This window comes from Eulemur rufifrons, chromosome 19, assembly GCF_041146395.1.
Source record: "Eulemur rufifrons isolate Redbay chromosome 19, OSU_ERuf_1, whole genome shotgun sequence".
Lineage (NCBI taxonomy): Eukaryota > Metazoa > Chordata > Mammalia > Primates > Lemuridae > Eulemur > Eulemur rufifrons.
Genome location: NC_091001.1, coordinates 97,927,441 through 97,953,724, shown reverse-complemented (window position 1 = coordinate 97,953,724; position 26,284 = coordinate 97,927,441). Strand labels below are relative to the sequence as shown.

At 38.5% G+C, this 26,284-nt stretch overlaps 1 protein-coding gene across 3 annotated transcripts in view; it reads right to left on the bottom strand.

Moving 5' to 3' along the window:
• ATAD2B (ATPase family AAA domain containing 2B) overlaps window positions 1-25,909 on the bottom strand; it is a 143,060-nt gene extending 117,151 nt beyond the window's left edge. For all 3 annotated transcript variants that reach the window (XM_069495191.1, XM_069495192.1, XM_069495193.1), the window contains exons 1-2: window positions 25,334-25,909; window positions 845-996 (exon numbers count right to left, since the gene is read on the bottom strand). In XM_069495191.1, coding sequence (XP_069351292.1) covers window positions 845-996; window positions 25,334-25,549 — 368 coding nt within the window. In that variant the 5' untranslated portion in view covers window positions 25,550-25,909. The remainder of the gene's footprint in view (window positions 1-844; window positions 997-25,333) is intronic.
• Between the last annotated feature and the right edge of the window lie 375 nt (window positions 25,910-26,284).

Below are 26,284 nucleotides of genomic sequence, written 5' to 3'. Positions count from 1 at the left end.
GTCCCAGCTACTCGGGAGACTGAGACAGGAGGATGGCTTGAATCCAAGAGTTTGAGGTTGCTGTGAGCTAGGCTAACACCACAGCACTCTAGCCTGGGCAACAGAGAGACTGTCTCCAAAAAAAAAAAAGAGTAACAGTATCCAGAATTTACCTACACATAAAAAATCAAAACATTTTTACATACTTGAAGAAGGAAAGAAAACAAAGGACCTCTCTCTTACTTTTGTTTGCAGTCGTCCATCATCAGCACTTCTACATCAAAGACTTTAAAGAAAACAGAAGCTAAACATTCTGATTTCCGTGTTTAAATCTTTTCTATGTGTGTGTGTACCTATCCTACCTACATTAAATTATTGCCATTTACTTTGAAACTGACTAAAATTAAGTTTTACATATTGAACCAGACAAAAAGCAAATTTAAGTTGAAAACAGATTAAAAGACTTCTTTAAAAAGTAATCAAAATTTCATTACATTTTAGTGTATCAATTCAAGTGGAATATTCCATACCTTAGAAAGAGATTTATTTTCAAATAAAAACTAATTCTAACTATATGTTTTATTTAAACTTTCATGATTATAAATATGTATGCATATTCAAGACCTATCAAAATCCTTATTTTAGTAATATTTTCTATTACATACCATATATCTTTATAAAACAAAAATAAAGCATATTTGGAGTATATGAAGTTACATACAAAAATTATAAAGTAATTTAATACAATTTACTTATAAGTATTTATACAACTAGTTGTTTTACCAGTTAGACAATTAATATCAGCCCTGAATCACATCAAATATTTAATTTATGAAAAAACATTCAACATGTTCTCCTTTCTCACCTGGCCTGTCCAGCTGATATATTCCATTCCTCTCGCTGACCAGTACTTCGTGATTTTGATTTGTCTTTGCAAACAGAATCGGGTTGTTTCAAAGTGCGTTTGGCTGGAGGAGATACGTGGCTATCACTTAAACTACCATCAACTTCAGCCTTCTGAAAGACAACATTAAAAATGTATTTATTATTCCTATTAAGACAAATAGAATTCCTAATATTCTTGACTAACCAAGCACAGTATTTTTTTTATTTATTTTTTTTTTTTTGACACAGAGTCTCGATCTGTTGCCCGGGCTAGAGTGCCATGGTGTCAGCCTAGCTCACAGCAACCTCAAAGTCCTGGGCTCAAGCAATCCTTCTGCCTCAGCCTCCCAAGTAGCTGGGACTACAGGCATGCACCACCATGCCCGGCTAATTTTTTTCTATATATTTTTAGCTGTCCAGATCATTTCTTTCTATTTTTAGTAGAGACGAGGTCTCGCTCCTGCTCAGGCTGGTCTCGAACTCCTGACCTCGAGCGATCCTCCTGCCTCGGCCTCCCAGAGTGCTAGGATTACAGGCGTGAGCCAACGCGCCTGGCCCAAGCACAGTATTTTTTCAAGCAATAGATATTTACTGAATAAATCACACTACAAATATAGTAAAATGTAATAATCTATAAATACAGAAACAAGAAAGTTAGAAATATTAAATTTATAATCAGAAAAGTATGTTTAGTTTCTTGTTTTTATTTTAAAAAAGTTTCAAGAAAAGGTGGGCATTTGGTATATGTGTATGTACACATATATACACACACACACATACATATATATATACCCCTTTCTAAGACATGATGCCCCATCTCCTCCTAAATATTCCAGTACAGGTACCTCCTAAAACAAGGACCCTTTGCTACATTACCACCATACAATCCTCCCAATCAGGAAATCAACATTGGTATAACACAAAGCCAATCCACAAACACACTCAAATTTTACCAAATGTCCCAACAATGTCTCTCTCTCTTTCAGGTCCAGGATCCTATCCAGGAACACATATTGCTTTTAGTTATCACATCTCCTCAGTATCCTTCAATCTAGAACAGTACTTCCGTCTTTCCCTATCTTTCTTTCATGCCCTTGGCTATAATGTGTACAGGCCTTTCATTCTCTAGGATGACTCCTCAATCTGGGTCTAGTTGATGTTTCTCATAATAAGATTCAGGCCATACATTCCTGGAAAGAATATAGAGAAATGATGCTATGTATACACTACACCTATCCTTCCCATTCCTGGGGATGTTAACCCTGATCACCTGGTCAAGTTGATGTCTGCCAGGTTTCTCCACTGTAAAGTCATTATTTTTCCCTTTGTATCTGATTATATGTTGTGAGGAATTCTACATATTGGTGAATTCTGATAATTCACCAATATCCTGTTCCTCATCAAATCTCCACCCACCAGCCTTAGCATTCCTTGATTACTCTCACCATTATCAAATATCACTATGATGGTGATCATCTAAGTCCATCAGTCCTTTTATATTTTTTACTTTAAAGAAGAGCTTTCGGCCGGGCGCGGTGGCTCACGCCTGTAATCCTAGCACTCTGGGAGGCCGAGGTGGGCGGATTGTTTGAGCTCAGGAGTTCGAGACCAGCCTGAGCAAGAGCGAGACCCCACCTCTACTAAAAATAGAAAGAAATTATATGGACAGCTAAAAATATATATAGAAAAAATTAGCCGGGCATGATGGCGCATGCCTGTAGTCCCAGCTACTCGGGAGGCTGAGACAAGAGGATCACTTGAGCTCAGGAGTTTGAGGTTGCTGTGAGCTAGGCTGACGCCACGGCACTCACTCTAGCCTGGGCAACAGAGTGAGACTCTGTCTCAAAAAAAAAAAAAAAAAAAAAAAAAGAAGAGCTTTCCCTGTCCCCCTCCTCATTTATTCATTTATATCAGTATGGACTCATGGATTCTTATTTTATTCTACAGGTTATAATCCCTTACTCTCCCTATTTATTTTGTCACTGAAATCATGTGAGATTTGGCTAGTGGGAGACCTTTCAAGGTGACTGTTGTATCTTCTGACACATCCCCACCATTTTGAGTATTTCCTTACATTCTGGAACAACAGAATTCCCTAGCCTCATTTTGTACTTTTCCCTCTCTGGACCTAGGATTAGCCATTTCTCCAAGAAGCCCTGGTTATGGGGACTACTATGTGTGTTCACTGTTACTAGAGTTTCACTGCTATTAAGCCCTCTAAGCAGACAGAGCTAAGAAATATATACATACACATACATACATACATATACATGTAAACATACACAGTTATACCTATTTCTGTATATGCGCATAAATAATGAAAAAGAAAAGGACTTACACCAATACTTCTAATTCCAATCCCACACCTTTAATTTCTATCCTTTCCCCTTCTATGTTTGTAAATCCTTTTAGGTGAGAAACCCAGCTTCCACCATCTTCAATACATTTATCTGCGCTTTCAATTAATTTATTTATTCAATGTAACCAACCCTCAACCAGAGTCCTCGTCCACCATCATACTTTTATCATGCCCCCTCCCCAGCCCCATGCCCTCGGACTACAGGAAGGTCACTGACTCTGCACGTGAGCACCCTCCTTTCCACCTCCCAATTCCTTGGATGCTGGGAGGGATGGGGAAGAGAGGTAACAGAACACTAACCTTTTCTTTACAGAATATTTAATTCATATGCTAATGCTTTACAGAGTATCACTTGACATTCTAGATCAGAATTTCAAAGGTATATTTGATCATCTTCAGTGTGCTACCACATAAAAATATTTGAGAAAATCTAGTTTCCTTTTATGCTACAAATTTCTTTTTCTTTTAAGATTTCTTTCTTTTAAATTTCTTTTAAGAAAAATATCTAAAAACTATCCATTTCCTAACTACACATTTCTATGCTTTCCCAAAGCAAGACAACTACATTACACAAGTAATTAGTCAAAATGTAGCTACTAGCAAGCAAGCAAGCATAAGAAATACTTATATGGGCCGGGCGTGGTGGCTCACGCCTGTAAACCTAGCATTCTGGGAGGCTGAGGCGGGAGGACCGCTAGAGGTCAGGAGTTTGAGACCAGCCTGAGCAAGGGCGAGACCCCGTCTCTACTAAAAATAGAAAGAAATTATCTGGACAACTAAAAATATGTAGAAAAAATAGCTGGGCATGGTGGTGCATGCCTGTAGTCCCAGCTACTTGGGAGGCTGAGGCAGAAGGATTGTTTAAGCCCAAGAGTTTGAGGTTGCAGTGAGCTAAGCTGATGCCATGGCACTCTAGCCCGAGCAACAGAACGAGACTCTGTCTCCAAAAAAAAAAAGAAAGAAAAGAAATACCTATATGATTAAAGGTGTCCAAAGTATATTCTATAGAAACAGCATTCACTTACTAAAATTTTTTTCCCAAGAACAATTTCTAATTTTGTTCTGCACTATAATTTACCATGAACTAGTTTTAAAGCCACAAGACCACACTGATACTAAAGGACACAAAAGGAAAAACAATTAGAAATTAAAATATGATGCCAGAAGATACCAACAAATTTAAAAAATTTAAAAAAATAAAGAAATTAAAACATACGAGTATCTACAATTAAGGATAACAAACACGCTAGTAACACACACATGCACCTGTTAAGTTTCTAAGAAAAGCTGGTTAGCTACTTCTATCTCAGTAGAGGGGGGGAAACCATTTAAGATGCCATTCAATCATGTAATAATCCTTTATCAATAAACATACTTAGTATACTTAAATGAGTGTTTTTAAAAATTGTACTATTTCAATTCCCTAAGTCCCTGCCTTCTCGAATCTCGCTTTTTACCAGAGTAAATATTAATACTAAAGCTCTCAAAGATAAACTACCTAACTAGCCCAAGGTTACAAGGCTAACAAATGAATGACAGAATTAAAGCAAAAAAGGAAACCTAGAATTTTGGTCCTTTCATTTCTAATATAGTTTTCTTTATACTATTTCAGATACCCACCCTAAGATATTTATAGACTCCCAAGGTTAAGGTATGCATTAAAGGTCATCCAGCTCAACTACTAATCCAAGACACTCCTTACTCCAAATGTAGTCTGTGGACCAAACAGCATGGGCATCATCTGTTCAGGAGCTCACTAGAAATGTGGACTCTAAGACGCTACCCCTACACCTACTGAATCAGCAACCATCTTTAAAAAGAGCCCCAGGTGATTCATGTGCACATTAAAATTTGAAAAGCATTATTATATAACATATTCAAGAAGTAGTTACCGAGGAACCAATATCATGCGTTCTAAACTAAGGTATATTTGTGAATACAGAAAGTAATACCTATAAATTACTTCACCAATTTAGATAGCCCAGGCCAATATTACTCCTTCAAATCTGATCACTCACCCTTCAAGACCTATCTCAAGAGACATTTTTGTCATGAAATCTTCCTGAGGAATCTAACCTAAATGAACATTTCCCCCCTCCTAGCTGTAACCCTAGAGTATATTTTTGGCTCTTAATTATACTCAGCATTATAAATTTACCATTTTGAAAGTGTCATGTGCAAATCTTGAAATTCTAGCAAGATTTTAAGCTCCTGAATTACAGGAGCTTATTTCTGTTTGGGGTTCTTTGTTGTTGTTGTTGTTTTAAAAAACGGGGTCTCGCTCTGTCTGCCAGGCTGGAGTACAGTGGTGCAATCACAGCTCACTGCAACCTCCAACTCCTGGGCTCAAGCAGTCCTCCTATCTCAACCTCCCCAGTAGCTGGGACTACAGGCACACACACAACCAGTTAATTTTTTAAATTTTTTTGTAGAAGAGGGTCTCAGTATGTTGCCCAGGCTGGTCCTGAACTCCTGGCCTCAAGTGATCCTCCCATTGCAGCCTCGCAAAGCACTGAGATTACAAGTGTGAAGTGTAAGCCACCATGCCCAACCCCTATTTCTTTTTAATTCCACACAATAACAAGTAAGATTTTCCCAAGTTTGTTCATAAATTACTAGTAAGAATTATTAGGGAGAACAAAGGAGGGTACATGAATACAAAGTTTGGGAAACAATGAAATCCAAGGTTTTTTACTGCAGGACTTCTAATAAACTTTATGAGATACTATGCAGTATAAATTCCTAAGTATGTAATATAGTATATAGCATTTCACAGACTTATTTGATCAAGCTCTCTTTTTTCCATGGAGCATCTGCAAGTACTAAAGCTTCCCAAACATACTCTGGAAACAAGTACTATGTACTATAGAATTGAAGAAAAAAAAACAGTAAAGTATTTGAAGTCTAGCAACTTTTAAAATAATCTGAAACCAGGAGTGGTGGTTCATTCTGCCAATCCCAGCAACTCAGCAGGCTGAGATGGAAGGATCACTTGAGCCCACGAGTTTGAGACCAGCCTGAGCAACATGGGGAAACCCTGTCTCAAAAAAATAATAATAATCTGAGTACGTAATTCTTTGAATATCAAGTAAATTTGTATATCTATTTATTAGATTCTACTGGGTTTCTTCAGTTCCACTCAGAAGTATCTCTCAAACTACTGTTCACATACTACCTAAATTGGAAATCACCTGGATTACTCATTATAAAAATATAACCTGCTAGACTGGAATAGAATCTCTGGAGGAAGAACATTTTTAATGAGAGCCTCCAAATGATTCTTAATACACAAAGTTTTAGGACCTCTGGCATATAACATAGTTCAAGTATGATATGAGGCACATCGTCCTAACTGCTGCTGTGTACTTGGAGTTACTTCTCTTGTCATGGGAGGATTTCAATCTCAACTTGGCTCTATGACAGAGATCTCAGAGTAAATAGCATTACAAAAGACTCCTTCCCTCCAAAGAAATCTAGGGATTGAGGTAAATCAAACAACCAAGATTTATAAATAGGTACAAAATAATTACTTCAGCGCCATTTAATTAACTTCAAGCTTTGGGAAAGCTTTTACCTACAAACCTGATACCAACAATTCGCCTTTAATAGGATAATCATAATACTCAACCTTTACTTTTACATCTTCAAAGCACTTTACTAGCTAATTATAACCTAACCCTTGGAGGGAAGGCGTTACCAGTTTCATGACAAAGATATTTAAGAGAGATTATGCAATCTACCCACAGCCATTTAGCAATCTGTGTCACAATGATTACAATCCATGAGTAGGAAAAGTGACTAAGGGAATAATTTCATTTAACAAACATTTACTGAAGACCTACTGGGTAAGAACTACTTGAACTCAACATACAATCTACTGGGCTGAAAAACAGTCACAGTAATGATGCATGTCATATGTAAGTACTATGATAATGCACAATTGTCTGGAAGCAAAAAACAAAAAATGGTAACTGCTACTAGAGGTGAAGGAAGACATCATAAATGATATTGACTTGAAAGGATGAAGTTGAGTTTTCTATAGAAATGGAAAGATATTTTGCAACTTAATAGTGGAGCACAAAAATAGTTAAGAGAAACATAATTCAAGGATGAGATAACTTCCAAGAGAAGTATAATAGTAATAATGTCAAATGCTACAGAACATAAAAGTACAATGAAAAGACAGTCATCCCCACTTACATGACTTTTTTCTCTAAACTCCAACCTTCTGAAATAATTTTTTTCCAATTTGCAAAAATCATTTTCTCTTAGAGTCTTAAGAGTCTCTTAAATCATACTCATCAGCTACCACAAATAATGACCACTATTATTCTGCCATAAATCTTGTAAAACTAGGCAAAAAAAAAAAAAAAAAACTTGAGGATAATGAAAAAGAGATGAATTTATGTTGCTATGGTTTTCAAGGAAGCCTTCATGTCCAGACCCAAATTTGTCAGAAATCTAGAACCTGGATTTTAATCTAAAGACAGAAAGAATTAATTCAAGTATAGCATTTAAAAAAGAGAGATTCATAGAAATAAGTGAATTAGCAGACCACTAGATTAACTCAAAACTATTAACAGATGATGGCTTCACCTAGAGCCAGAAAAATAGAAAATAAGAAATCAAGTCCAAAAAGCAAAATAACTAGGGGATCAGTGATACATACCAGTACTGTATTCAAAATAAATATAATAAAGGCAGTTGATAAAAAGTGCTGGTTGTTGTTGGTGGTGGTGGTGGTGGTGGTGAGGGAAGCTGGAGAACAGGTATTGAAGGGAGAAGTATGATGCTGAATTATAATTGGAAAGTTAGGTTTGGAATTCTAGCCAGAAATCTAGGGAGATGTCTACCAGGCTGTGGGAAATGTATCTCTGAGATAAAATGAGGTAGAGAGTAAAGATAGATATGAAACAGGGTAATAAAAGAAAATTATTATACAGAAAAAAAAAACAAGATAGCTGAAATCAACACCTTAAAAAATGCCTACATTAAAGGGATGGAAAAAAGAAATGCCATAGAAAAAAGAGAAAAATAGTGTCTTGTTAAAACAAGGGGAGAGTTGAACTTTGCTCCAAAAAGACTTACCAGAAGAAAGCTGATAAGCCTGTGGATTTGTAATTAGGAGGTCATTATAACTTCTGATAGGGTAAGTTCTATGAAATGCTGAGTGGAAATCACTAGATGAACAGCTGATTGAGTGATGAGAAAATATAGGTAATGGCTACAGAGCTACTCTTAAAAAAAGTATGAGAATTAAGAAATGAGACAATAGTTGTAAGAAGCTACAAAATTGGGGAAGTCAGGAAAGGATTTTCTTTTTTAAAAAGATGGCCGGGCGCGGTGGCTCACGCCTGTAATCCTAGCACTCTGGGAGGCCGAGGCGGGTGGATCGCTCAAGGTCAGGAGTTCGAGACCAGCCTGAGCAAGAGCGAGACCCCGTCTCTACTAAAAATAGAAAGAAATTATATGGACAACTAAAAATATAAAAATTAGCCGGGCATGGTGGCGCATGCCTGTAGTCCCAGCTACTCGGGAGGCTGAGGCAGTAGGATAGCTTAAGCCCAGGAGTTTGAGGTGCTGTGAGCGAGGCTGATGCCACGGCACTCACTCTAGCCAGGGCAACAAAGTGACACTCTGTCTCAAAAAAAAAAAAAAAAAAGATAAGTTAACTTGGTTTCTTATAAATAGAAGAAAAGGAACTATAAAAGATAATAAAATAATTTTTTTAAAGATTAATGTAAGCAATGACAGAAAGAATCTCAAAGAGACAAGAAAGAGAAAACAGAATAGGAACATTTTCCCCCAAAGTTTCATGAGAAAGCGTATGGGTGCAATCAATCTTTGCCAATTTCCTTTGGAAGACAGCCTTTTTGTGTACCTTTTTTTTTTTTAACAAGTACTCCTGTTTTCATGAGAAAGCTTAGAAGTGATTTTTTTTTCATTTGTTAAAAAAAAAAAAAAATGCAGAGGCAGTGGTTACCATGACTGCAGAAAACAAAACTCTGCACTGCTATTTATTTACTTAGGGCCAACACCATTCTACAAAGTTCTGAAACTTCAGGCACACAAAGTGTCCTAAATTTTCCTCAAATATCCCAAGAGCAATGGCTTAATAGTTTACTATTTCTAAACAATCATCATGAAAGAATACAGGAAGAGGAAAAAAGTTGAAAAAATTGAGCAGTTGACTGAGGATTTACAGTCTATAATAATTTAAAATGCACTTTTCGGCCAGGCGCTGTGACTCACGCCTGTAATCCTAGCACTCTGGGAGGCCGAGGCGTGTGGATTGTTTGAGCTCAGGAGTTCGAGACCAGCCTGAGCAAGAGCAAGACCCCCGTCTCTCAGGCCGGGCGCGGTGGCTCACGCCTGTAATCCTAGCACTCTGGGAGGCCGAGGTGGGCGGATCGTTTGAGCTCAGGAGTTCGAGACCAGCCTGAGCAAGAGCGAGACCCCATCTCTACTAAAAAAAAAAAAAATAGAAAGAAATTATATAGACAGCTAAAAATATATATAGAAAAAATTAGCCGGGCATGGTGGCGCATGCCTGTAGTCCCAGCTACTCGGGAGGCTGAGACAGGAGGATCCCTTGAGCTCAGGAGTTTGAGGTTGCTGTGAGCTAGGCTGACGCCATGGCACTCACTCTAGCCTGGGCAACAGAGTGAGACTCTGTCTCAAAAAAAAAAAAAAAAGAAAAAAGAAAAAAAAAAAAAAAAAAAGACCCCGTCTCTCCTAAAAACAGAAAGAAATTAGCTGGACAACTAAAATATATACAAAAAAATCAGCCGGGCATGGTGGCACATGCCTGTAGTCCCAGCTACTCAGGAGTCTGAGGCAGGAGGATCACTTGAGCCCAGGAGTTTGAGGTTGCTGTGAGCTAGGCTGATGCCACGGCACTCTATCCCGGGCAACAGAGTGAGACTTTGTCTCAAAAAAAAAAAAAAAAAAAATGCACTTTTCTTCCAGATAAAAATTTCCTGAAGGTAATTTTTTATCTGAAAATATTACATCACTCAAAATGAGAAAGAGACAATGTAGCTACTGAAAAACTCCAAAGACACAGAAGTTGTACAGACAGGACCAATATTATACTGCAGCACTACCACCGTAACTCAGAAACTATTTACCTCATAACATTTTCAGAAGAATCAGGTGAGGTATTATACGTAACAAATATTATACCTACAGGCTGACAGTGGATATAATTTCAAATAAGAATACTTGTTTAGGTTTGTAGGATTAATAGAACTTCATAAGCTTATTATCTTCAGTGATTCATTCCTTCCACAAACAAAATTTATTAAACACCTATTTCTGTGTTAGATACTGAGGACAATTAGTGATAAGGCAGTCCCTGCCCTTCATGGAAGTTAAAAACCTAACTCCTTAAATCAGCTGGTAAAGGTATATAAAGTGCTGAGAGCATTAAGTACAAAGGAGAGTGAGATACAAATTGATTTAGCATCTTTGTAGAGCAATTTTTAAAATTTAAAATACACATAACCATTTGACCCAGTAATTCCACTTCACCTATTTATAATGTTAAAAACATGGAGACAACCTGTATACCAGTAAGGAAAGGTTAAATAAGTGATATATAATGATAGAAACAAATATTAGAAAACCATCAAGAAGAATGGTATGAAAGAATATACATGATATAAGTAGAAAAGCAACTACTCAGGGGGCTGAGGCAGGAGGATCACTTGAGGCCAGAGTTTGAGGCTGCAGCACACTATGATAGTGCCTATAAATAGTCACTGCACTCCAGTCTGGGCAATATAGCAAGACCCTGTCTCTAAAAAAAAAAAAAAGAAAGAAAGAAAATCAACCACCAGAAATAGTACATAGCGGTATGATTCTACATCTGTTTAAAAATATACACCTATAAACAACCTATACGTACATGTGCAATAGTCTGGAAAGATATAAACCACCTTTAAAAGTGGTCATCCGTAGGAAGAACAAATGGGAGAAAGAAATTAGGGGAGCAAAGAAAGGCCTTTTTTCCCCTATGTACTTCCATACTGTTTGAAATATTTATTTCATAATTTTTTTTTTTTTTTGAGACAGAGTCTCACTCTGTTGCCCAGGCTAGAGTGAGTGCCGTGGCGTCAGCCTAGCTCACAGCAACCTCAAGCTCCTGAGCTCAAGGGATCCTCCTGTCTCAGCCTCCCGAGTAGCTGGGACTACAGGCATGCACCACCATGCCCGGCTAATTTTTTTCTATATATATTTTTAGCTGTCCATATAATTTCTTTCTATTTTTAGTAGAGATGAGGTCTCGCTCTTGCTCAGGCTGGTCTCGAACTCCTGAGCTCAAACGATCCGCCCACCTCGGCCTCCCAGAGTGCTAGGATTACAGGCGTGAGCCACCGCACCCGGCCTATTTCATAATTTTTAAATAAAAATAAAATATTTTTTCAAAGAACTGAAGCTAATAATCTTGCATACTCTTCAGTGTCTGGTACATAATAGTCATTCAATTACAGGAATTAAAGAAAGACACTTCCATTTCCAGTTGAATTGATAACTACTATTTTGTTTTTAAGAGACAGGGGTCTCTTGGGCTCAAGCAATCCTCCCCTCCACAGCCTCCCCAGGAGCTGGGAATCCGGACAGGGGCCACCCACCATGCCTGACTTCCAAATGAACTGTTACTTCTAAATAATTGAATAGCCTTGAGCAAATATCATTTCCTCCCAATTCTCCCACCAATAAATTTAAAGACTGAATTAGAATATTAAAAACCAAAAATTTAAAATAAAAATTTTCACATAAAAAACACCCACTGGCTCATGAATTTGTATAGCCAGTTTCTCTCTTTTGTGCAAATATTAATAAATGTCTTAATGAAGTTTCTCTTACTGTTTCTTTGCATACATTTAGACTTCCTATAAATGGGTTGTGTCATTAAGAAGGTATAGCTAGGATTTGGTTTTGTTTTTTAAAAGTAGATTCCCTTAACTTTTAACTTGCACAATCAAGTACACAACTATAACACTCAGTCACCCTAAGTGTTAGCAATAAAGTATGCTCTAGCTTAGGTCCCCAAACCCCAAGCTGCAGGGCCCCCCCACCCCCTCCCATTTGTGGAAACATTGTTTTCCATGGGGGAGGGAGCGCATCAGAAAGTGAGTGGCAGGTGGGGCAAGGGAGTGCAGGTGGGGTGCGTATTTTACAGCTGCTCCCCATCGCTGGCATCACCACCTGAGCTCGGCTTCCACCACCCCCCCCCAATGGAAAAATCATCTTCCATGAAACCAGTCCCTGGTGCTAAAAAGGCTGGGGACCGCTGCCTAGAGTATTAGTAAGTTGTAAAAGGAAATGAACTTTGCATCAAAGCAACTTCAAGATTTTATCCCCTGACAAGTGGGCCACTTAGCATATGGGCACCAAAAGGGTTAACAGAAGTCTGCGAGAAGAAGCACCAAGCCTTAGTTTACTCTGGTAACTCAGTATATTTCTCCAGAATGCCATCAAAGGTGCTAAAAACAGTTTGCTTAATTATCAGTTTAGGGGCAAAAATTTTTTAAGTGCCAACATCTAAATAATAAGAATTCTAGAAGGAATGAAATAGAGAAGTAACATTTGAAGAAATAATGAAGATAAATTTACCACAATCAAAAAAAGATGTAAAACCATAGACTGAAAGACCTAAGACTGTGAAGGAAAAACCCATGCCTAAAAATACAGTAAAATTTAGAAACAAAGACAAAAAAAAAGTTCCTCAAGCTTCAAGAAAGAACAGATCACCTAACAAAGAAAAAAGAATTGAGCCAATATATGTCAACAGTGACACTGAATGTAAGATGACAACAGAGTAAGATTCTTAAAAGTATTAGAACTAAAATTTTGTATCCAGTCAATTTTTCATTTAAGTGCAAGAGCATAATGAAAGTTTGTCATAAAACATCCTACGCTGAAAACAGTCTCTCGGAGAAAATACTCGCAGATAAACAGAGTGATAATGAGAGATATAAAAAGATGATCAAATATGGTACCTTTGTAAAATTTATTGTTACTGAACAGAAACTCCAAAGAAAAGAAAAAAGACAGCCAGGCATGGTGGGGCGAAGCTGTAGTCCCAGCTTCTCAGGAGACTGAAGCAGAAGGATTGCTTGAGTTCCAAGTTGCAGTGAACTGGCTGTGCCACTGCACTCCAGCCTGGGTGACAGAAAAAGACTATGTCTCAAAAAAAAGAAAAAATATTTCTGGATTCAGAGTCCAGAATGCTAACCATTACACCATGGAACCGCCGTAGAAAAAGTATTTCTATTCATAAAAAATTAGAACTAAAATTCTAGGCAATATAGGGTGAGAAGGGAGGTGTAACATTAGAGGAACGTGTTGAAAATATGTGGTAAGAGGTAATATAACATTTTTCAAAGAAAAAATAAGAGTTAATAAACAGAAGTCTTAAGAGCAATCATGCACACACACACACACACACACACACACAAAAACAGAATACATAACTTTAAAACCAGCAGAAGATGCACAAATTTGATCTAGTGGACTTATCTACAACACTGTATCCCCATTTGCAGAATCCATAATCTTTTCAAGTGTACATGGAACATTTATGAAAATAACCACAAACAAGGTAACAATAATAAGTCAGAAGAAATTTCAAAAGACTGAAATCATATGGAGGCCAAGGTGGCTCACACCTGTAATCTTAGCACACTAGGAAGCCAAGACAGGAGGACTGCTTGAGACCAGGAGTTCAAGACTAGCCTGGGTAACAAAGTGAGACCCTGTTTCTATAATTTTTCAAAATATCATATGGAGTATGTTCTCTGAACACAATGGTATTAAGCCAGAAATAAATAACAAAAAGATAATTAGAAATAACTGCCAAGCTGTTTGGAAAAGTAACCAACATACTTCCCAGATAACCAGTGGATGAAAGAAGAAAGCAAGAAGGAAATTAGGAACTATTCTAAAATAAAAGCTTATTTAAAAAAAAAAAAAAAAGAATATAGAACAGGAGAATATGAACAACAAAAAGAATCTGAATAAGAAGAAATTAGGTAGAATCTTAATATGGAACAAAAGAGGAGATTTTAAGGATATGAATAATCAGTGAGTTCACACCATAATATTTTCCATCTCTTAACTGTTTCTACCATATATTTACATTTTTCCCAAGCACACCAAGAACATTTACTAAAACCAACAAAATATTAGGCTACAAAGAAAGCATCAAATTCCACAAGAAAACTATCATACAAACTATGTTTTATGAGAGATGTTCCATGCTCTTGGACAAGATATCTCATTAGGAAGGTGTCAATTCTCTCCAAGTTAATCTATGAATTAAAATACATTGCCAACCAAAATTTTAGATGGATCTTCTAAGTAACTCTATAGTCTTAACTGATAATGTATATGGAAAAAAAAAAATAAAGATCCCCAAATACCTACATCAATTTTGAAAAATAACAAAGAAGAAGCGCTTGTCTTTTAGGATATTAAGACATACCTCAAAACCATAGTATTAAAAACAGTATGGTACTGCCACAAGCATAAACAGACCAACAGAAAAGAACAGAAAGATCAGAGCACAACATATATGAGAACGTAGTATACTATCAAGTGGCTCGGCACCGTAAAGGACAGGTTATCTAGTAGAAAGAATAAAATGAACCAAAGACCTAAACAAGAAAGGTAAAACTATGTGTGTGTACATGGTCACAATGTAAACAATATTCCTTACTATGGGACCAAAAAAGGTCAAAAGTCACTGATCTGGCCGGGCGCGGTGGCTCACGCCTGTAATCCTAGCACTCTGGGAGGCCGAGGCAGGTGGATCGCTCGAGGTCAGGAGTTCGAGACCAGCCTGAGCAAGAGCGAGACCCCGTCTCTACTAAAAATAGAAAGACATTATATGGACAACTAAAAATCTATATAGAAAAAATTAGCCGGGCATAGTGGCGCATGCCTGTAGTCCCAGCTACTCGGGAGGCTGAGGCAGTAGGATCGCTTAAGCCCAGGAGTCTGAGGTTGCTGTGAGCTAGGCTGACGCCACGGCACTCACTCTAGCCTGGGCAACAAAGTGAGACTCTGTCTCAACAACAAAAAAAAAAAAAAGTCACTGATCTATAATTAGTCTTGGAAAACAAGAAAGCAATAGCAACTCCAGTGGAAAATAGAAAAGTGGGCAAAAGACCTTAACAGGCTTTTTAGAGATGAGGAAACTAACAAAAGTTAGTATGGACATAAAGAGTTACCCAAACTCAGTAATCAAAGAAAGTCAATTAAAAAGCTAGCAAATGCAAAATATCAGCAGGGATGTGGGCACACAAGAACTCTTATAACACTACTCCAAGGAGTAGAGACTAGAGCAGCAAATTTGGAAGTAATATTTGTTTGAAGTACACATGTACTCTATTTCACTGCTAGGTAACTCTCTCAAAGAAATTCCCACATCAGGTCCACAAGGAACATTGTATCAGGGTACTAATTGCAGCAATATTTGCAGCCGCAGGAAGTAGGGAGCAATCTAGGTACCTGTCAGTTGAGGGTACGTAGTTAAAATGCAATGGATGTGCCCTATGAAGTACTACACAGCAGTTGGGAGGAGTGACTGTATATACACATAGCTACTACATGGATGAAAATATAGTGGTAAATTTAAAAGTAATAACTAAATGAGGTCTATAACTAATACTACTTAGGAAAATTTAAAATATGTACACATAAACCAACACAGTGGCCAGGTAATCTATCATCCAAACATGTTAAATAGAGCGTTGGGTGCATTAATAATTATTTAGGACAAGTGTAAATTCTGATTGTTCCAGGCAAATCAGAACTGTACATGGCTAACTGAGATATGTGGGCACCCTACCTATTAACCACTATTCTCTGAAATGTAGGAAGACAAGGTCTTGATGAAAAAGAAAAAACTTTCGCTTACTTAGGACATTGGTAAAAAAACAAAAAAAGAAAAAAACAAATCCAATTCATTATTTTGCTTTTAACTATGCTAAATCCCGACTTCCGAACATCAGTGAAATATACATCATAAAAATATGCTAAAAACCCTTACACAAATCATTCAATACATACTTAAAAACTAACTGCATTACATTAATTAGTAAAATTTCATAACAAAATTTTGTAATCATAATTTTGTAATAATGTTACAAAACACAATTTCAACCTGAGATTTCTTATTGAAAAATTCTTCCAAAAGTACATGATACTCAAATTTCAACAGTTAAAATCCAAAGAGTAAATCCACAGAGTTGTAAAATAAGGAATAGTTTTCGGCTAAAAGAGTTCACTGATGGCTGGGCTCAGTGGCTCACACCTGTAATCCTAACACTCTGGGAGGCCAAGGCGGGAGGATCGCTTAAGGTCAGGAGTTTGAGACCAATCTGATCAAAAGCGAAACTCCCTCTCTACCAAAAATAGAAAAAAATTAGCCAGGGTGGTGGCATGCGTCTGTAGTCCCAACTACTCCAGGAGGCTGAGGTAGGAGGGTTGCCTGAGCCCAGGAGTTGGAGGTTGCAGTGAGCTATATAACAACGCCACTGCACTCTACCAGGGGCGACAGAGGGAGACTGTTTTAAAAAAAAAAAAAAAAAAGAGCTCAGTGACTATTCTTCATTATCTTTTCAAAGATCAAAAATTTATTCTTTAATTCATCTTCACCACTGTTGAAGGAAAAAAGATAGTTACCTAACACTAAAGGTTTTAAATAACAAATGAAAATATTAAGCCAAGCAGTTTAATTTTCCTCCATTTCTCTAAGGCTACTTGAAATTCCTACCAAAAAGAAAACACAATGGCTGACAAATAGATAAGTTTTTAAAGTAACTTGTAAATTTATGTCCAAAAATATCAGACTACTTCAATTATAGTCTCTCAAATACTCTAACCCCTAACCACAAAACCAGATCTTAAGCTGTCTGGCACGTAAGAATAATTCCCTCTAACCATAGGTTTCTACCAAATCTCTATAATAATATCCCATTTCTTCACTTACTTGTAAATTTGCCACAAAATGTGCTGTTAAAGACCTTAAAGGCCCAAAAGAAGAATGGATATAGATTTCAGATAACAATGATTAGACAAAAATAACTTTAGGGTACTTCTGTTCCCCCTCCAAAACCCATGCAAGAAGCGAGGAAAGCTGCTAAATCATCTAAATGTAGATAAGAAGGCGTTAGACCTTAGAGAAGGACTAATTATTTTTTTATAGCATGTTTTTCTGTCTCCCCCACTAGACTTTAGGTACCTACCATGAAGCAGGGACTTTGTTTTGTTCTCCACCTGCCTTCATCCCAAGCACTATGCTAGATGCTGAGGACTGAGATGCGCATATGACACAACTTCAGGAGTGCCATTCACATAGACCACAATGGTACTTCCCTGACTTGACAACCCTAAAACAGTAAACCAAAGAGACAAAAATGCTTGCCCACATGGCATTTACATAATAATGTAGTAGCTGCTTGATAAATATTTATTGAATGAATGAAAGAACAGAGGAACAAGTAAGTCTCACCACCAAAAGCTAGGCTCTGAATTACCTCTAAATTTCTGTTTGGCAAGATTAGAAAACAAATTTCATGGGTATTTGAAGCACCACTGCTAATTTTAGGACCCTAAAATTAGGGTCGAATTAGGACAAATCCTAATTTGGGTCCTAGAATACAGATACAAACTAATAATGCCAAAGACGTTTAACTCAGTACATATCTTCAAATATAAATATGCTATATAGTATCTTTTCAAGAGGTTTAAAGTATGAAAAATTTTTTTCAAATGGAAAACACTTTACTGACCCTAGAGATAGTTTCCTAGAGCATAAAAGAAAATGTACATACTATAAGACAGTATCTCCAAGCAGTGGGAAAGATGGTAGCCCAAGTACATCTCTGTTGGAGACCCCAGGCCTCAGACTTTTAGTCGCTTATAGGGACTTTTTTCCCCAGGGCCATCTTTAAAATACTGAGAAGAAAAAATATTGCAAAAATGATCTCTGCACAACATGCCTGCTCCTTTCTCTACACCTCGCCTCCTGAAATCAGGCAACAAGAAATTACTGAAGATCACTGTCCTGTATTTCACATCCTAACATCCTATGACTCCCACTTTCAGTGGAATACAATCCTATATGCCACAACTCCAGACAGTGAGGTAAAAGCTGTTAATACACACTATGTATAGTTATGGCATTCCCTGGCTGTGTAACAGCTGCCTTCTTCACTTTTTCAGATGTTGGTGGAAACTACTAAATGAACAGCATTAAAGAGTAGTGATAGGTGAGGTAAAGAAATACAGATGAGACAAGATATACTAGTGGAGATGAGAGAACTAGATTTAAAATATTACCCCTACTACTTACCACCTATTTAGCCTTCCACAGGCCATTTAACCTCTTAGGCAACTCACTTGCTTTATAAGGTTGTTATGAGGATGAAATAAGAAAACATTAAACAACACCTAGCATGTATGAGATGCTAAATAAACCTTAGTTTACTCCCTCTTCTTATTAGGCTACCACCAAAAGGGCAGAAGGGCAAAATGCAACAAGTAAATATAGCAAAAAAGAAAGACTTTCAATATGAAAATAATTTAAAATGAGGCATACTTTCCATTCACTCATTCAAAAAATATTAATTAGCTGGGCATGGTAGCCCATGTCTGTAATCCTAGCTACTCAAGAGGCTGAGGTAGAAGGATCTCTTGAGCCCAGGAGTTTTAGTCCAACCTAGGCATCATAACAAGACCCTGTCTCAAAAAAAAAAAAAAAAAAAAAAATTTATTGAACACTATGTCTGGCAGGCACTGTTGTAGGCACTCAGGATACAGCTGTCAACATAGTAGTCTCTGTCCTTAAAGAACACAGAAAAAAAGAATTTCACCCAAACATTCAGTGAGCAAAGGATTTGAATTCTTATCACACTATCTACGTTATTCATTTGGCACCTACCTGGAACCAATTTACCTTGTTAATAATTTCTCATATGCATACCACATGCACACTTACAGTACTAAAGGTAGAGACTGTGTTTTATTTATCCTCTCTTCTCAAAGTCCTACCATCATGATTTTCTCAAAATGGGTCAGCTCCTCAATATGTTATTCATTCATTCATTCATTTAACAGGTATTTACTGAGCATCTTTATTGTGTCAGATGCTGCGCTAGGCCCTGGGAATACAGCAGTTAGGGGAAAATAAGATACAGTGTTTACTCTTAAGGAGCTAATGGAGGAGTCTAGGAGAAAAAGACTTTAACCAAAGGTATATATCCTACCTCCAGATAAAACTACAATAACAACCTGAAAATCTTTTTAAAAAAATTATCTAATACCAAATAGTTATAATTCAAAAGCATCTGAAGTTTAGGATCTGACAGCAACATATACTCAAAGTATCTAAAAGCTCATACAAATTATAGCCTTTAACTTTAATGTACATGTCTTTTCTATCATTTGATGTAAACCACATAATATGCTTACTTCCCAAAAAAGATCTAGCTCATATTTAATTAAAGTTAACACATATCATGTATGATTTCCCCCTTTCTACTTCTATATAACGTTTTGTCCAAAAATCCCAAATGCTTTTTACACGGTAACTCATTTTTCATAAAATCCTCCCCCATTGGGAGGCAAAGAAAAGTAGTATAAAGACCAAAAACCTAAATATCAAGAAATTAACTCAAGTCAATTATGCACACAAATGAAACTGATAATACATACAAATGAAACTTCTTTATGTATGTCCTAAAATAAATGCCAAACATACAATTCAAAGAAATATGGCATTTAGATCCTTCAACAGACAGGATTATTCTCCATTCAGGTGCGAACACTAGTTGGCCTCCTTAGTTCTCATAACAAGTGGTGTTTCTACCACCTGTCCAGCTGGTTTCCAGAAGATACGAGTTTACCTATAATTAGGTATTTAGGCAATATGCAGTAAATGACCTATCAAAGAACGGTTAAAAGACTACTTGCTGGGAAATGATTTAAGGAATTAATATGTATTCATTTCTATAGGTGTTATAAGTTTCATCCATGTCACAAACAACAGGATGCATATGTATTTGGACTCCAGAAATAGCCAGTAACTGAATTCTTTAAAGTTGCATTTTCAGTTGGCTACCAGAGATAATCCTATTGAACTCCACTGCTGGTTTAGTTCAAAAGTGTAGCAAGAGACATTGTCAAGTTGCTCAATGTCACCTAAATTGTGCTCCCCCTGAATTTGATACAGTGTAGGTAAGAGTCTTGCTCTAACTCTAAGGAACTTGTATTTTTCCCTACTCACCTGAGAGTTATGTACATTATTACAATTCCCTCTCAGAGGACTTTTCCATATGTTTAACTCTCAACTTTGACCACTCTACTTTGTTACGCTGGCAAATGTATGAGTGTTGGAAAAGAAGTACAGGGTGATAAAAGAGCATATTAAAGATGGACCCAGGGATTATTTTTATATTAAAAGTAACATAGCACTTTACCTATAAAATGACTTAAAATATTTATTTTCATCCTTACAAGATGGGGACTCAGAATCAATGACCATCTCAAAAAGCCCAAACAGCTAGTGACAAAGCCAGAAGTACCAACAAACAGGTCTAACAAAGAAGTAGAAAAAGACTTAATACTTTTCAAAGATTGCTGTCGAGTTCTGTGAATACAGTATTAGATTGTTTGCTGGGAGTGATACCTAGATGGAACAAATAAATGCTAATACCTGATAGCCAGATTAGCTGACCTAAAGAGGTCAAGCTTTACACATGCTTAAAAAAAAGCCACAGTATACAGGAATAATCACCTCTAACTACATGGCACTAAAAGTCAACTTGACATTTAATAAGTGTGGGCACATTAGCTGAGTGTGGTAGCATGCCTGGAGTCCCAGGTACTGGGGAGGCTGAGGCAGAAGGATCAGTTGAGCCACGGAGTTCAAGGTTGCAGTGAGTTGCGATGGCGCCACTGCACTCCAGCCTGGGTGACAGAGCAAGGCCCCATCTCGAAAGAAAAAAAAAAAAAGTGTGGGCACAAAGGCAACCTATGGACTGGGAGAAAATATTTGCAAATCATATATCTAAGAAGGAGTTAAATTCCCAAATATATAAAATACTCCAAAATATATAAGTTAAATTCCAAAATGTATAAGGTAACTCCATAGCAAAAAAAATAAAATCAAAATCAAAAAATGGGCAAAGGTCCTGAATAGACATTTCTCCAAAGGAGAAATACAAATGGTCAACAGGGATATGAAAAGGTGCTCAACATGACTAATCAGGGGAATGCAAATCAAAATCACAGTGAGCTATCACCTCACACCTGTCAGGATGGCGCCTACCAAGATAAGAGACAACATACGTTGGGGGGATGTGGAGAAAAGGGAACCCTGGTACATGTCAGTGGAAAAGTAAAATGGCACAGTCACTATGGAAAATAGTATGGAGGTTCCTCAAAAAATTAAAAATAGAACTGACATACGAACCAGCAATCCTGCTTCTTGGTATTTACCCAAAGAAATTGAAAACAGGATTTCAAGACCTCTGCACTCCTATGTTCACTGTGGCATTGTTCATAATAGATATGGAAACAATCTAAATGTCTGATGATAGATGAATATATTTTTACATGTGTGTGTGTGCAATGGAATATTATTCAGCCTTAAAAAAGCAGGAAATCCTGCCATTTGTGACAACATGGGTAGACCTGAAGGACATTATGCTAAGTGAAATAAGCCAGTCACAGAAAGATAAATACTGTATAATCTACCTACACATGGAATCTAAAATAGTCAAACTCACAGTAAAAGGGTGACTGCTAGGGGACAGGGGGAGGAAGAAATGGGGAGGTGATAGTCAACAGCAACAATGTTTCACTTACACCAAATAAATAAGTTCTGAAGCTCTACTCTATAGCATAGTGCCCACAGCTAAAAATATTGTATTGTATACTGAAAATTTTCTAAGAGGGTAGATTTTATATTAAGTGTTCTTACCACAAAAAACAATAATAATACAGTAATAACAAAGGGAGCAAGGAAACTTGACAGTGTGATGGCTTCACAAAAGTATACTTATCCCCAAACCCATTGAGTTGTATGCATTAAAAATAGCCTTTTACATATCAAAACTAATAATAAAAATATAAGCCTTGGCCGGGTGCAGTGGCTCACACCTATAATCCTAGCACTCTGGGAGGCTGAGGCGGGTGGATCGTTTGAGCTGAGGAGTTCGAGACCAGCCTGATTAAGAGCAAGACTCCGTCTCTACTCAAAAAATAGAAAGAAATTAGCTGGACCACTAAAAATATGTAGAAAAAAATTAGCCGGGCATGGTGGTGCATGCTTGTAGTCCCAGCTACTTGGGAGGGTGAGGCAGTAGGATCGCTTGAGCCCAGGAATTTGAGGTTGCTGTGAGCTAGGCTGATGCCACGGCACTCACTCTAGCCCGGGCAACAGAGCGAGACTCTATCTAAAAAAAAAAAAAGAATAGCCTTTTACATATCAAAATTAATAATAAAAACATAAGCCTTAACACTGAAAAAAAAATCATTCCAGTTGCCTGCAGAACGTATCCTATACTTATCCCCCTATCCTATAGATATACCTCTTGTCAAAAAGGCAAACTATAGGAAAAGCTCTTGGTGCTATGGCTTTGTAAAGCAAATGAAATCTCTCTAAATACACTGAATGAAATACCCTAAAAACACAGAAGAAAGAGAGAAAAATCAGCATCAAGCATAGTTAAGTGAAGAACATAGCACAAGAACAGAAAAAGGGTAAACTCTTCAATTACATATCTTACGAAGATAAATACACTTCCTCCTATAAAAATGAGAGTATTCTAAAGCAACAATATGGGCAACCCTATTTTCCATCAAATAAAACTTTACAGACACTAACAAATGTCTATTACACACCCCACAGACAAAGACCATGCCTTTAGGTACAACAGAAAGGATGAACCAGGAGTGCTAAATTTCTATAAAAACAACTGGAGAGGAAGAGTTAACCAGACTCAAATCAATCCACTTCAGAAATATATAGCAAAGAAATATACAACCTGCTTCATAAATATATAATCCATAAACTTAATAAATTCAGAATTATAACATCTTCTAAAGGTCCAAACACTATATAAGATGTAAGTATCTAAAATCTCTCAGGAAAAGTAATTAGATAACTATCAGTTACTAAAACCATAACATAAATCTTTTTAAAACTGAAAAACAAACATTTCAAAGTAAGTCATCAATAGTCTGTTATTGTCTTTAAAACATTTAAGGGTCCTTAAAACAAAGTTTCATTAGTATTCTTCTAGAAAGAGCTCTAATATCTTTCATTCTTCTAGCAATTTAAAAGCTACTAAATGTTCATTTCTGCATTAGATTATTGATTCCTTGCCTTTTAACATCTCCATAACAGCTGCTTGACAAATTACCTCACCTTATTCCTTGGGGGCTAAGGACAGCGTGATAGCCATGAATTCAAAAATGGGACCACAAACTGATCATTGATAGATGAGATAATTGCTTCAGATGAGTCAGACACTGCTCTAATAGAGTAGAAATTCATAGCATGATACAATTAAATGTTTACACTCTAAATATTTTATTTGTCCTTAAGTGTAGAGGACAGACCTTTTTCTTAAATTTGCTTTTATTCTAAAATATATGATAGCATCAGTAAGTCAAGAAGCTTGGAATAGTTTGTACGGAAAGCGTAGTCTTCAGAATACTTATACCAAATAGTTCGGCTCAACTTTCAGATTTAGAGATCTGTAAGCTCCCCAAATAGTCTATTAAATAGGACAGTTCTAAAAACAACTTTCAGATTTTTAGCAAATAAAAGACAAAAATATTTTCAAAGACATAATACATATGTTTCAGTGTAGTAAAGTTTTTCTGTTGTATTTGCCTAGATCCATTTTGATTTGTGTCAAAACAGTATGAAACAGAGAGAAAAAGCACACACAAACCACAATCTCATAGACCCCTATAGAACTTAAACATTGCTTTCTCTCCCATAAGAATAACCAAATTGTGTAAATTCAAAGGAGCATTTTAAATGAACAGCATTTTTTTAGCCAAGTTACTTAGCAAGTTAACCTTTCTAGACAGAAACACACACACTCTTCTCTGCATTCAGAACCAATCTCATAATAGCACAAATGCGTCAATTCCTTTAAAGTGATAAATATCTGCACTAGCTTAGCTTTACAATGTAGGAAATAAAATTTCAAGATCTTTCAACCACTTTTTTAAAAAACTAAATCATCACTGGCTTCTTCAACTGTCACTTTTGCAATTTTAAGACAACGATGGTGTTAATTCGCCTTCTGTGATATTACCATAACAAAAACGGAAACATCCAGGAAACCACACAATTTTGGGATGATAGTGTCGACTACCCAAAACATTCGACTTGTTTCTTTGAACACGTTCCTTTTATGACCTGAAAGCTCTGGTTCCTACTAGAATCTTGGTTAGCTGGCTGGCTGGTTCTTCAGCTACAATATTATGTTTGATCTCTGCTGCCTAGTGAAGCGATAGCGTTGATTTTGTTTTTAAAGTTGCTGTCAGAGCAGCTACAAACTTTTTGCAGCATCCCTGCCTGGCTGCCAACTGGAGCTCTCTGTTCACTTCCTCACGAACTTGAACCACCCCCAAACTGAGAGTAAGCTGGAGTTAGACAGCGGCAGGAACTGACACACTTTCAAGAAGGGTTTGACACCTCCGAAAACTTTCACTTCTCCAGCCCTTCCACCCAGGGACCCTAGCCTTTTGCTCTTGCTTCCCCTAGAATTCCCCTCTGAGACAGGACAAGGACACGGAAAGCAGATCGTTCGAATGCCCCCAAAAGGGACCCCAAATTCCTCTCCTCTGGACTCAAGTACTGTTATTTACACAAAAGAGGCAGGCCAGCAAAGCAAAAGGGTTAGAATCGGAGCCCTTCAACGGAGTGCCACCCTCCACCGCACCCGCAGACCCTGTCTCCAGCCGCCCAAGCGGTCTCCACTAGAGGCTTCCTGCCCTCAACCCGGCCAGACAAAGCCCCGGCGGCCGGGCCGGCACTTCCAAGCCTCTGGACTCAGGCCGCCGCGCTCTTACCCGGGCCTCATCCAGAGCGACGCCGGTGCCACCGCTTCCCCCGGCCTTGGCGGCGGGGCAGCTGGCAGCGCGGGTCTTGGAGGAGCGGGTCCGAGAAGAGATGAAATGGCTGCTGCCTCCAGTCGCCCCAGGCTCTGCTCCGGCCCCAGGCCCAGGCCCGGGCCCAGGAGACTTGGACCCGAGAAGGCGCAGAGAGCTCTTCCGGGTGTTCACCATGGTCCAGCCAGGAGGACGGGGTCCACGCCGCCCCCGCCGCTCCCGGGAGAGCCGAGTAAGGCCGGCCCGCCGGCCGGGCAGTCAGGGCCAGTGGAGCCGAGCCGGGCGGAGAGAGACGAGCCGGCCCAGACTCTGCGGAGCGCAGACAAGGACAGCGGAGAGCAGGGCGGAGGAAGGGAAGTCGGCGCGAGAAGGCAGGTAGCGAGAGGCAGGACCAATACTGCAAGCTGACAGCACAGACGCTCCGCCGGCTTCGCCCTCCTCAGCGGGAGCCGAGCGGAGCCGCCATTTCTACCCCTTTCTCTCTCGTTCTCGCTCTCGCTCCGTGCGTCAGGGTTCCAGCGCCGCAGGGCCGACGAGACCGCTTCCGGCTGCGGCCGCGGCGGGGCGCTGCAGGGCCGGCCAGCCCTCCCCTTCCCGGCTTCTCCCTCCTCTCCCCACGGCCTCCAGTGGCCCCGCCCCCGGCGCGGCGTCAGCGCTTGGCAGTCAGGGGAGCGACGCTCTGGGCTGTGTCAGCTCTATGGTTTCTCGGTCGCACAACCGGCTAGGCTGGGGTGATGGGAAAAACCAGACCGGAGCTGGAGGAGTTCGGGTGTGGGACTTGGTCCTGGGGCTCTGACGCCCAGCCAGGCTCGAATACCGCAGACACCCCCAGCATCACCCCAGTTGGCCTGGATGGAGCGAGACCGCCGGCAAAGGCGCGGCGGGGACTGAGAACGCTGATGAGGGCGCGGT